Source organism: Hyperoodon ampullatus (genome assembly GCF_949752795.1).
Source record: "Hyperoodon ampullatus genome assembly, chromosome: 7".
Lineage (NCBI taxonomy): Eukaryota > Metazoa > Chordata > Mammalia > Artiodactyla > Ziphiidae > Hyperoodon > Hyperoodon ampullatus.
In genome coordinates, this window is record NC_136920.1 from 64,706,792 (window position 1) to 64,720,857 (window position 14,066).

The 14,066-nt window shown below is 35.4% G+C and overlaps 1 protein-coding gene across 1 annotated transcript in view; it reads right to left on the minus strand.

Annotated features, from left to right (window-relative positions):
* Positions 1–2,859: 2,859 nt before the first annotated feature.
* The window catches only part of TMEM41B (transmembrane protein 41B), a gene marked incomplete at its 3' end in the record, with an annotated part of 29,442 nt that continues 18,235 nt past the window's right edge, over positions 2,860–14,066 (minus strand). Inside the window, exons 5-8 of the mRNA XM_079709558.1 lie at positions 6,476–6,569; positions 5,727–5,831; positions 4,451–4,589; positions 2,860–3,029 (exon numbers count right to left, since the gene is read on the minus strand). Of these exons, the coding sequence (XP_079565684.1) occupies positions 2,860–3,029; positions 4,451–4,589; positions 5,727–5,831; positions 6,476–6,569 (508 nt within the window). The remainder of the gene's footprint in view (positions 3,030–4,450; positions 4,590–5,726; positions 5,832–6,475; positions 6,570–14,066) is intronic.

Sequence of the window (14,066 nt, forward strand, 5' to 3'; positions counted from 1 at the left end):
TTACTGTGCTCCTCCTCATTAGAGAGGATGCCCATACCCTTTCTCTCTGGGTGTGAATTTCTGCCTTACTTCTGACTTACTGTGCTCCTCCTCATTAGAGAGGATGCCCATACCCTTTCTCTCTGGGTGTGTATTTCTGCCTTACTTCTGTCTTAAACAAACTGCTTCTCTGTGTGCTCTCCCATACGCTGTGCTGTCTTTAATAATAAACCTTGTACCTGTTTTTACAGTTTTTGCCTCCTTGAACAAGACATTCTTCCTTTCAAACAGGGGAAAGAGCTAGGGCCACTTTGCTTCTAGCCTCTAGCCCCTGGTGGTCTGGTGGCTACGATTCCTGGTTTTCATCCAGGCTACCCAGGTCCAATTCCTGGACAGGGAACTAAAATCTCTCTTCAGGACCGCTCACTGCTCTCTCCGAGATCAATTCCTTTATAGAGAAATTATATATACTAGATACTTAAATAAATGTTTACCTGTACTTACTTACCTCTACAATTTAAACTTTAAATGCCTTAAGATCCTCAAAAGCCAACTATAAAAATTAAAGGTTTAAAATTTTTTTTCTTTGTTCTTAGAGGTGAAAATGTGCACAGAATTTCAAAAGAATATTTTTATTCAATGAACGTTTTTTTAAATACAAATACTTCCATGAAATAAATCCCAAGTGCTACATTTAAGTTTTTCAGTACAATTTATTCTTCTTACATTTTAATTTACATTTATTAAGTGTTTCAGAAATATTACACACAAAGTAATAGAGCTCCAGAGAGAGGCCATTAACTAAGAGGTGAACAGTCTCAGTGTGTCAACTTCCTAGTTAGCCTGCTTGCCTCCCCACTACACATACTTGCCCTCTGGTAGTTATTACTATGTAACTGTCTTCAAGATGTGGCTGAAGCTTGAATCTACACCTGGCATCAGGCCAAGTCTGTGAATCCATGAATATAGGCCACCAAATGCATTTAGGGTTCAGCCTGCTGAAGGTTCTTTCTTGACAGACAATGATGATGAATGTGGAAAGACTGGCTATTCTCTTGGGAGAAGAAAATATACCTCACCTTAAGTGACAACTACAGTTTTCTAACAGAAAAAATAATCAGCAAAGGGACAGGATCAATGATAAGGATAGGGAAAATACTCTGAGAATAGAGTAAGTACAATACATACATAATGGAATAAATAGTGAGGCTGCTCCTGAGTCCAAACTCTTATTTTTAAAAGTCTGATAAAAATTTACTCAATTACATTTTATACAGTAATATTTAGTGAGCTTTGTCCAAAAAGGCTATGTTTTGTTTGTAAAAATAACAAAAGCTTTATCACTCAGTCTCTGGTCAATAAGAAAGGAAGAAAACCTTGCTAGAAATAACAATAAATAATTTCACACAAAAGTCCAGGTGACATAAGAATAGTATATTAATTAATATATTTTTTTGTATTTACAATAAATCCATTTGTTAATACTGCGATAGAAAAAATAATCAGTCCACATTATGTAGTAGAAACTGGCTTTGAGGCTGATCATACCTCTCACAATAAAAACATATAAGGATTTCTTCCACAGCTAAAGTACTTTTCAACATGACAGTCTTGGGTGAAGGTAAAACTGACAGAGTACTTTACTTTATGTCCTAGAATCAAGGGATCGAGGATATTACCGTTAAGCAAGCAGCAAAAAGTTGTTTAGTTTTTCCAGGACTATTTAAATAGTAGTTACCATATGAGAATTTAATTTTACTTTGAGATATAAAAAGTAAAAACCCTAAATAGGGAAACTGCATTAATCAAAAGCAGCCCCAAACAAAAAAGCCATCAATAGAAATGAAACAAGGCATTCTTATGTATCATGCATAAAAAGGATAATTACATAATACATACTTTAATGACCAGATTAATAAATAAATGAGGTAAATTTTATAGTCATTGGAACAAATAAACTATATTCAACTACTTGAGTGCTGTACCGACACTGATTTTGTTTAAAAATATAAAGTAACATACTTAATCTAACATCTAAAAACTGCATACTTTGAATGTTTGCTTTTTTGATACCCTTTTGAGATAGTAAAGGGGAACTGCGTAACAAAATATTATCTGAATATAAATTATCAACACCAATATGATACAATTATCATGTCACTGCCATTTTGTATATGCACAGTGGAAATATTTTGAAAGCTAGGAAACAGATGAAAACAGACTGGTCAGAATTTTAAATTTCAGACCAATCCATGATAATCTAGAACAGAAGAAGACAGAAATAAAATTCACTAAATAGATATAACTTGGTATCTTTTCCAAATTCAGTAGTCCACTAAGATGCAACTTCTAAACAAGTCTACTACCTCAAAGGTAAAAAGGAAGAAAATGTAAATCTCTTTTGAGCTTTAGTTTTCAAGTTTATGCTCTGAAAGAAGGCTGACATTAGTCAGAACAGCAATACTGTATCTTTGCTTTTGTATTTGCTTTTCCTATTTTAGTTATAGTATGGAATAGAGAGAAAAATATTAAATTATCAAGTCAAGGGTAAGTATTTACAGCCAGTTCATGAAATGTATTGAGTTAATCTGTTGGGTCAAGAATTTCCTACTATGCTGCTACATTTATTATCTATAGCCTTGGAATAGTAATTTAGGAGATGTGTATCATAACTACTGACAGCACTTTTCATGGTATACCAATTTCCATTTTTACTTTCTTCTCTCCTTTGCCACTTAAATGCATTATTTTAACCACCGGATAGGAAATTTTATTTTACAAATTCCTGTTTCATTTACTGAAGAGGTGATTTCAACACATAAACCTGCCAATCCTGAGAGATGATGATGATGATAGGAAAACTAAAATCCAGAGGATTATTCACTCAAATTTCTGCTTTAGTTTTTTTTGAAAGATGGCTGGAAGAATAGAAAGAAGAGCCAAAATCATTAGAACAAATACTGAGTTCCAGGAAACAGCTTCCCCTGCTGTTGTAAGCTGGTACAATGTTGTTCCTGCCTTAATTGCTACAAAAGAGGGAGGTGCAACACCTAAAATAGAAAGTAAAAACATATGGTAAAAAACAATCAATTCTTTTTAAAAATTAAAATACTGTGTGTATACAATTTCTTCTAAGAATATAGTGATTTACAATTTGAAAATTTTAATTTAATTTAAAGCCCCTCAAGTTTATTTCCATATAAAGAATTCAGTCTTTCATAATCACCGCTTAAGGATAATGAATTAAAAAACCCAAGGAAAGTCTCCAGAAAATAATTTTACAAAATTTATCAATAGCCTTAAAAAATGAATGTGCTATGATCCACCAATTTCATCTTTAGGAAATATTAATGTATATGAACAAAGATCTAGTCTCAAGGATGCTCATCAAAGAATTATAATAATAAAAATCTGGAAACAATCTAAATCTTCAAAAATAAGATTGAGTAAATTGTCATTCACTCTTTATAGAGTATACTTAAAAATGAGTGGTAGGAGATACTCAGAAATGGAAAGATACTCAAAATATATGAGTAAAAAGAGCAGTTTATACAAAAGCATGGTGGAACAACCACATTTTATTAAAAGCCAGAACAAATTGGAAAAATTACTTTAGCCAAAGCTGAAGTTAACTTTATCTCTAGGTATTTCATCTGTAAAATAAGGAAACAGTACAAAAATTCTCTCTTCTGATTCTATAAGTGTAATATTATTTTACAAAATCCAAAATTAACCCTGCTAAGATTTTTTCCCTACTTTTATGGAGAACCTGCTAAGATTTTTAAGTTTGTCTATAAATTTTTCTAAAAATAGCAACAAAAAATTAAGTATTAACGTAAAGCTTTAACAGACAGTCAATACTTGAGAATCTGCTCATTTTGTTGGTATCTAAACAACTCACCTTAAATTTGGAAGAAAAGCAGAATACTCTTACTAAAGGACTATCAGAATTCACAAATATATAAATGAATCTTTACACCCACTGATTAATTTCAAAATTAAGTGTTAGCTCCTTGAAAGCAAGAAACTTCTTGTTCATCCTTGCTTTCCCTCAAACTTTCAGTAATGCCCATAAGTTCTATGTTAATAAAAAGATAGGATCAATTTTCTATTGAAAATTAAAGTTCAGTATTTCAGTACCTGATTAGAAGACAAAGGAGAAAGTACTCAAAAAAGGCACCTTCAAATTTTTTTTTTCTCTCCACTGAGGGAGAGAATGGAGTTAAAAAGTCCTGCTTAATTCTACATGATTAAAAAAATATCCAGCAGAGAGTGCTCGTTTAAAAAAAAAATTTAAATCAACACAATCCAACAAACATTTCCGAGCATCTATTTATAATAGGCCAGGCTCTGTGTCCACCAGTTATATATGGTGCTGGCATGCCTGCAAAGAGCATAAAATCTAGCCCAGCTGGACACTGCTAGACATGTACACAATGAGTTCTAACACAGCATGAACCGGAGGGCTTACCTAGAAAAGTGCCAATAAAAAAAACTTTCAATGGCACGTTTATCACAGGAGATGTAATATTAATAAACCAGTTAGGCAGAAATGGTGTTATTCTCAAAAATATAATGTAGTTAATGAGATGTTCTCTATGACGTTCAACCTGTCACAAGAAAGAAACAAGTTAGGATCAAGATAAAGCCAAGCCTGAAAATAAACTCATTATAAAGTACCTTATTTCAAATTCTTATCCCTGATAGCTCAGCATTTACCCAACAGAAATGATCAAATAAGGAGCTTGAAAATGACAATGAACTGCTTATCAAATGTTCATTACCAGAGCTAAATAACATCAGATGAAAGTTTTTAAGATTGTGCTTATAGTGTAATGTTATACTACTAAAGATGGCTCTACATCAGCCTAGATAATATGGCTCAACAACATTTTAAACCTAAAAAGGCAAAATTAAATTTATAACTATATATAAGATAGATATCAAATGACCAACTTTTTAATGCCTTTAACGTCCTGTAATATAAAGGGCTAGTATAGTACATCAATAAACCTGGCCTCCAATTTAAACAAAATTCAGATAATCTTTATGTTAATGTACTTCACATTAGTGAATTCATTCATCATTGATAAATGAGATTAAACAATCATACAGAAACATTTACCTGACTAAATAAAAGCACTGATTACAGTTTATACTTCCTAGATCTTGCTACACAAATTTTGATTTTGGACAAAATGCTTAATTTCTCTTAATTTCCTAACCTGTAAAACAAAGGGGTAACTTCTAAAATTCCTCTGATTTAATAGTCTGCTTCTTCTGATTCTTCAAGAATAAGATTCTTAGCAATACTATGCTAGACTTTCCTGGGCAGTAGTCCTTCTATTTATCACTGCTAGTCTTTGCAGAGACCCTAACGGAAGATAAGTTCTTCCCACTGATGAAATGCATTAAAAGAGTTGGCTGATACAAGTTTTTCAGAGACCCACTGACAGCATCCTGCATCAACACAAAACAGGTGAGGTGTCTAAATATATGGATGCCTTTACATTGACACTTTGACTTTTGTGCTCTGATTGAAGTTACTAGGAATAAAGAATTAAGATTACTGTTACAGATACAAAAACATCATATTTGAAATTATTAACATTATTTGCCTACCACTTAATTTTCAAAAGATCATTTTTATCAAAGCCCTGAGTCTGAGTTAATTTATGGAGATATTATACACTAACCCCCCAAGTAGCCAAAGAATTACATCAAATAATTTAAAAATACATGTTTACCTGCTGTGACCATTTTACTGCTTTCTCAGTTAGGTATTTATAGACAACTGGCCTCCCAACTAAATAGGAGAGCATATAGCAGAATGAGGCACCGAGTCCAGAACACTACAAAATAAGAAGAACCCATAAGCACTTTGTACTTTTCCATCTTATTCACATGGATATATTCACCTAAGGCAAACCTCAACTAGTTTCTTTCTTTTGGGGTATGGGGTGGATACTCTGCGAAACATCTCTTGAGCAGAGCACAAGAACCCATCTGACCTAGTCCTTTCTCTGACCAAATTATAACTAAAATGAGACCAGCTAAAACAAACTGGCACTTGTGATTAAACTTAGTGACTATATGCAAATAGTTAACGTTAGCCATTAGCCTATGAATAAATCTTCAAGAGCAATATTTTTTCAATTCCTATGCTTGAAAACACCACCTCCAGCCATGGGACTTAACTCCTTGGGCCCACCAACATTCTTGGACTATTTGAATTACAAAACAGTACAGAAAGCAAAGGCTAGAACAGAGCCTATAAATGCAATTAAGTCTATGATAACCCTGTTCTAGAAAAAAGCCAAACTATAACATCTCCTTATGGAGGGACTTAACAGATATTACTGTAACATTAAACCCCTTTTAAAACTAATAAGTCTATGCTTCCAGAGACTAGTGGGACTAGGATGCCATCATCATTCCCATCATTCTATTTAAAGTTATTTCTTTCTAGTCTCCCGATTTCATTTTATATACTTACCAAACAAACAAGAAATAAGGCTAGTGGAAAGGGATAAAGAAACCCTGAGAGTATACTGAGAAATATAGAGCCCGGAATAGCAAATGTTTGCAAGCTGTTAACTTCTAAGTTAAGGATTAAAACATAATTAAATGAATTTTTAAACCACAAATCCAGTAATCCAGAAAAAAAGTATCAATACAGAAATTAGATGTTAATAAGATTATATCCATATTTCAGTATTAAAAAAAAGTAAAATTATACCCAAAGTTTAAAAAATACATGATTCTACAGCTACAATACCTTTATAAACATTTACTAACATTATCGTAAATCAATGCTAATTAGAGTGTGTTACTAAGAGAAAACAAAGACAAATACTGAATGTGTACCAGATAGAGAGGAACTGGGCACTTTAGGGGGATGGAGGGGGGAGGGGGACGGGGGGCAGCAAAAAAGAAAGAGAACAGAAGTCTTCAGTAATCTTGTAAACGACACGCTTCTCTAATGCACTGGATTTTTTTTTTTTAAGGGCTCTTTTTAAAAAAAATTTATTTATTTTTGGCTGCATTGGGTCTTCATTGCTGGGCGCAGGCTTTCTCTAGTTGTGGGGAGCGGGGGCCACTCTTTGTTGCGGTGTGCGGGCTTCTCATTGCGGTGGCTCCTCTTGTTGTGGAGCACCGGCTCTAGGCGCATGGGCTTCAGTAGTTGTGGCACGTGGGCTCAGTAGTTGTGGCACGTGGGCTCAGTAGTTGTGGCACATGGGCTCAGTAGTTGTGGCTCGCAGGCTCTATAGCGCAGGCTCAGTAGTTGTGGTGCACATGCTTAGTTGCTCTGTGGCATGTGGGATATTCCCGGACCGGGGCACGAACCCATGTCCCCTGCATCGGCAGGTGGACTCTCAACCACTGCACCACCAGGGAAGCCCCACAAATCTTATTTTTAAAACAGAATTATGTTGTTTTCCTACGTCTCTCTAGTTCCTAGTTTTGGCCTGGACCTCTGCATCACCCATAACATGATTTACTTGTAAGTCAGACAGACTGAGTGAATTCCTTCAACATCTCTCCCCTCTACTTTAAAATTTCTATCTTTACCTATCCTTCCTTTTTTCCTCTAGTCCCCACTTTACTCTTGTTTTCATTTCAATCTCCTTCTTCCTGAGTTCTTCTATCTTTAACTTCTTGCTCTTGCACAGATCCCTTCTGTATAAAACCACTCAGATGCCTACACACTAAAGAAAACCTAGGCTTTTCCTTGAGCAAGGTATCCTATCCAGTTACTGCCTCTCATCTTCACTGCCTCCCTTGCAACCTGGCTTAACCATCCCTCACTCTACTGAAACCCCCTCCTGGACAAAAGTAATGACTTTTTCTCAGTAAGAATTTTCCATTGACCCTTGCATAGGATTAAACATCCTTCAGTGTAAAACTCACCTCCAGTGAACTGTATTTTTCTTCTGTGTTACAGATCATTACTTCTCTAGTTTTTCTCTTCTCCTCACCCTCAAACCTGAGATTTCTCTAACATTCTGTTAGCTAATCTCTCACTTTTCTTTGATAAATTCAGTCATTTCCATGTATATGGATGTACACATGGCTTCAAGCATATGGCAACAGATAGATAGATAGATAGGTGATAGATAACTTTGAATTCTCTATCTCTGATTCAACTTTTCTCATCAAATACCAGTCTCAAATTTCCCAGCAGTCTACTGGATGCCTCCATTAAAAATTTTAAAAATTAAACTTAGTTATTTCAGGGCTCTTTAGAATCTTTTAATGGAAAGTCTCAAACACATATGAAAGTAGAGAAACTAGTATTATGATGCCCTATATGCCCATATACAGCTTCAACAATTAACATACAACCAATCTTTTCTCTATATCCTTTACATTTGATTATATTGAAGCAAATCCCAGACATATCCCATACAACTACATTAATACCTTTAAAAGATAAGGATTCCTTTTCTTTTTAACACAACTATAATACCATTGTCAGAGATTAATTAACCAAAATTCCTAACTACCATAAGTAGCTATTGAGTGTGCTCACAATTCCCAAGAGAGTCTTAATTTTTTTTTTTTTTTTTTTTTGGACAGCTGGTTTGTTCAACTCAGGACAAAAAAGGTCCACACATGGTATTTGCTCTCCACAGCACTTAAGTACAGGTTTGGTTCTTTTTTCTGTCTTGTAATTTACTTGTTGAAGAAACTGGGTCATTTGCAGAATTTACCACTTTTTGAACTTTGCCTATTGTATCCCTTAGGGTAGTTTAACATGTTCTTTTGTCATTTTTTAAAAATTAATTTTTATTGGCGTATAGTTGATTCACAATGTTGTGTTAGTTTCTGCTATACAGCAAGGTGAATCAGTTATACTTATGCCTATATCATTCCGCTGTCATTTATCTTATAGTGTTAACAAAGCCATTCTCTCTGCATGGGGATAAAATTTGACCTTAACTTTCCAGCTTTGTATAGATGTGAATTTCTTTTCTCTAACACTGAAAAATCTTGGTTTTTAATGTCATAAACATAATTAGCTATTTCCTTTACATACTATTAAGTATATATATATATATATATATATACTAGATACATTAATATCACATATTTTAAAATTTCAGAACAATAAAGCAACTGAAAATAGTTTAAGATTTCTTTCAAATCTTTTCTGTCCTTAAGATTTATCCCAGAAGGGACACACAGCCAAATTACTTTTTTCAAGGAAACAATTTGAAATAATTCTTCTAGATAGTCAAATCCCCATCAACTCAATATACTGTTAGATTTGTTTCATTTTGCTTTAGATTGTTTAATTTTTTTAAATTTTGTTAAAATATACATAAAATTTACCATCTTAACCATTTTTAAGTGTATGGTTCAATAACATTAAGTACTTTCACACTGTTGTGCAAGCAATCTCCAGAACTCTTCTCATCCTGCAAAACTGAAACTCTATACAGCTTAAATAACATTCCCCACTCTCCCCTCCCCCAACCCCCCAACAACCATCCTTTTACTCTCAGTCTCTATGAATTGGGCTACTCTAAGTACTTCATGTAAGTGGAATCATATAGCATATCTTTGTGATAGGCTTAGTTTGCTTAGCATAATGTCCTTAAAGTTCATCCATGTTGTAATATGTTTCAAAATGTCCTTCCTTTTTAAGGCTGAATAATATTCCATTGTATATATATACACCATACTTTGTTTCCTTCATCCATTAAAGGACACTTGAGTTGTTTCCGCCTTTTGGCTACTGTGAATAATGCTGCTATGAACATGGGTGTGCAAGTATCTTTTGAGACCCTGCTTCCAATTCTTTCAGGTATATACCCAGAAATGGGACTGTTGAATCTTATTTTTAATTTTTTGAGGAAACGCCATATTGTTTTTCACAGCAGAGAAACCATTTTATGCTCCTATCAACAGTGCACAGGGATTTCAATTTCTTCATATCCTCGCCAACACTTGTTACTTTCTGGGGTTTTTTTTCTTTTGATTAGTAGCCATCCTACTAACAGGTGTGAGGTTACTTTTTTAAGATTTCTGTTTCTTTTTTCAATTTGATTTAATTGGTTTTATAATTATGTAAAATATTTACTTGGCTCTAAAGTCAAATCTACACAATAAAATACACTTAGAGAAGTTTCACTTCCATCCCTGTTTCATCTCTCTCTCCATAGGTAAACTTTTTTATTCGTTTTTAAATATATCCTTTCTTTTGTCATCCACAGCTCAAAAGTCCTCAATGACTATCCAATACCAAATCAATATTCTATATTCCTTAGCCTGGTACTCAAACTTCTCTACAATCTGAGTGCAATGTCTAGCCTACCTTCCTAAACTTATTTTTCAAATCCTCCCCTTCTCACACCCTATATACCAACAAAACTGGACTACTGATCACTTCCTAACCATGCCCTGTGCTTATAAGCTCTGCTCTAGACTTGCTATGTCTAGAATGACTATACCATATCTCTAACCATAATTCCCATTATTCCAGATGGAAATAGTTGTTTTGCTTTTGAATGCTTAAAACACTAGACGGCACTTAGCATATAATTAGTATTTTCTGGTTAAATGGATGAAAGCTAAAGTTAAAATAAGTAATTATAATGTAAAAAGTAATTAATATACAAGAGTTTGAAATAGGTATTATCAATGAAAGTACTAGTACTGCACTGCTGAATACAATGGCTACTAGCTACATGTGGCTGTGGGGAAGAGACACTAAAATGTGCCACGTCTGAACTGAGATGTGCTATGAGTGTGAAATATACACATTTTAAAGAGTTGGTACAAAAAAAAGAATGTGAAATAGTAATAATTTTTATGTGGATTCATGTTGAAATGATATTTTTGACATTTCAGTTCAAGTAAAATGTATTAAAATTAATTTATTGTTACTTTCCTTAATGCGCTAACTAGAAAATTTTTAAACTGCATGTGGCTCACATTATACTTCTATTAATCAGTGCTGTACTTATTATACGCCCAAAGATAAGTCTTCTCTTTTGTTCACTGAGTTTAAAAAAGTACCTTTTTAACACTCAGAGCTTAAGATTCCAAAGTGTAAAATAAATAGAAAATTATAAGAAAATATAGATTTAACAAATTATCCTATAAAAAATCTAAAACAGGGGCTTCCCTGGTGATGCAGTGGTTAAGAATCCACCTGCCAATGCAGGGGACACAGGTTTGATCCCTGGTCCGGGAAGATCCCACATGCCATGGAGCAACTAAGCCGGTGCGCCACAACTACTGAGCCTGCGCTCTAGAGCCCACAAGCCACAACTACTGAGCCCACGTGCCACAATTACTGAAGCCCGCATGCCTAGAGCCCAAGCTCTACAAGAGAAGCCACCGCAATGAGAAGCCTGCGCACAGCAATGAAGAGTAACCCCTGCTTGCCGCAACTAGAGAAAGCCGTGCACAGCAACAAAGACCCAATGCAGCCAAAAATAAATAATAAATTAATGTTTTTAAAAATCTAAAACAATGCAGAATCACTACAATACCTTAATTATTAAGCAAATAGTAACCATATGCAACAAAACCTGCTGAATTGACATTAACCAATGATTCATTTAAAATTGAAAAATTTAAACCAAATGTATTTTATAATAATAAACCTATTCCTGTACTTTTTTTTTTTTAATATTTATTTAATTAATTTATTTGGTTGTGCTGGGTCTTAGTTGTTGCATGCATGTGGGAGCCAGTTCCCCGACCAGGAATCAAACCCGGGCCTCCTGCACTGGGAGCATGGAGTCTTAACGACTGCGCCACCAGGGAAGTCCCTATGCCTATACTTTTTTTTTTTTTTTTTTTGCAGTACGCAGGCCTCTCACTGTTGTGGCCTCTCCCGTTGCGGAGCACAGGCTCCAGACCTGCAGGCTCAGCGGCCATGGCTCACGGGCCCAGCTGCTCTGCGGCATGTGGGATCCTCCCGGACCGGGGCACGAACCCGTGTCCCCTGCATTGGCAGGCGGACTCTCAACCACTGCTCCACCAGGGAAGCCCCCTATTCCTATACTTTTAATTCACTTTCTACAAGGCACTTTATTTTTTTCTACTAATTTACATATGGATATTAAGACAACTAGTCTACATTTATTCTGCCATAGATGGTCTAGATTCACTTATGCTAACTGGCTCTCTGGCCCTATGGGTAGGTATCCCCTTTATCCCTCAGCTATGAATCCTTCCAAAGCTAGGGGGCAAAATGGGGCAGAAAAAGATGACTTTCCAAAGTAAGCAGAAACTATATACCTCATTCACAAAATGTTCACAAAAACCTTATAAAAAGCCAAATGAAAGGGCTGAACCAAATGTTTCTTATTTGGGGAAAGTTTTTTTTTTTTTTTTTTTTTTCGGTACGTGGGCCTCTCACTGTTGTGGCCTCTCTCGTTATGGAGCACAGGCTCCGGATGCGCAGGCTCAGCGGCCATGGCTCACAGGCCCAGCTGCTCCACGGCATGTGGGATCCTCCCGGACCGGGGCACGAACACTTGTCCCCTGCATTAGCAGGCATACTCCCAACCACTGCGCCACCAGGGAAGCCCTGGGGAAAATATTTTTTATGGTTAAAGTTTATAAATGCAAAATAACCTACAAGCCTAACACTTTGGTTTTTACAGATAAGTGATGAAATGGGAAGTAGGAAAAGGCAGCAGGTGTGAATTTCTTAGAACAGTCAGTATATAATTAAATTACTTTACAAATAACTATCCCAAAGAACTGTGGAAAGACAGGTGAATAATAATCATTCTTCAAATTACCCCCAAATTTGAATTTTTCTAATAAATAGGGAAGATAATGACAAAGTGCCCACACATAGCACACTACCTAACTATAAATGTTATCTTCACCATTTGGGTAAAAGAGTAATGTTTGTGTTAGCAGCAAAAGCAATTATAACCATACTTGTCACCTAAGTTGTTTATGCCAGGAATAACTGATCCAATGTGTTTTAGGTATACACTCAAAACATCTGCATAAGGAGGTAAATACAGGAACATCTGTATGTTAAATACATAATATCTAATCCAATAAAAATCCAAGAAAATAAAATGCTATTGAATTTTATGAGAAAAAAATCTTAGGTGAAAAGTCCAACAAACCAAAAGAAATTCAGGAAATAAGAGAGGAAGCAAGAATAGAAATATTTTGAGAGAATTAACAAAATAATTAATATGCCTTTTAAAAAGTCGATTTGAAAAAGGAAAATGATTACCTTTACAACATCAAGAGTTAATGTCGACATTTCTCCAAAGAAGATATACAGATTGCCAACAAACACATGAAAGGATGTTCAACATCACTAATTATTAGAGAAATGGAAATCAAAACTTCAATGAGGTAATATCTCACACCAGTCAGAATGACCATCATCAAAATATTTACAAACAATAAATGCTGGAGAGGGTGTGGAGAAAAGGGAACCCTCTTGCGCTGTTGGCGGGAATGTAAATTGATACAACCACTATGGAGAACAGAATAGAGGTTCCTTAAAAAACTAAAAATAGAACTACTATAGGACCCAGCAATCCCACTATTGGGCATATACCCTGAGAAAACCATAATTCAAGAAGAGTCATGTACCACAATGTTCACTGCAGCACTATTTACAATAGCCAGGACATGGAAGCAACCTAAGTGTTCATTGACAGATGAATGGATAAAGAAGATGTGGCACATATATGCAATGGAATATTACTCAGCCATAAAAAGAAACGAAATTGAGTTATTTGTAGTGAGGTGGATGGACCCAGAGTCTATCATACAGAGTGAAGTATGTCAGAAAGAGAAAAACAAATACCGTATGCGAACACATATATATGGAATCTCAAAAAAAAAAATGTTCTGATGAACCTAGGGGCAGGACAGGAATAAAGATGCAGACGTAGGGACTTCCCTGGTGGTGCAGTGGTTAAGAATCCGCCTGCCAATGCAGGGGACACTGGTTTAAGCCCTGGTCCGGGAAGATCCCACATGCCGCGGGGCAACTAAGCCCGTGCACCACAACTACTGAGCCTGCGCGCTAGAGCCTGCGAGCTACAACTACTGAGCCCGCGTGCCACAACTACTGAAGCCCGCGT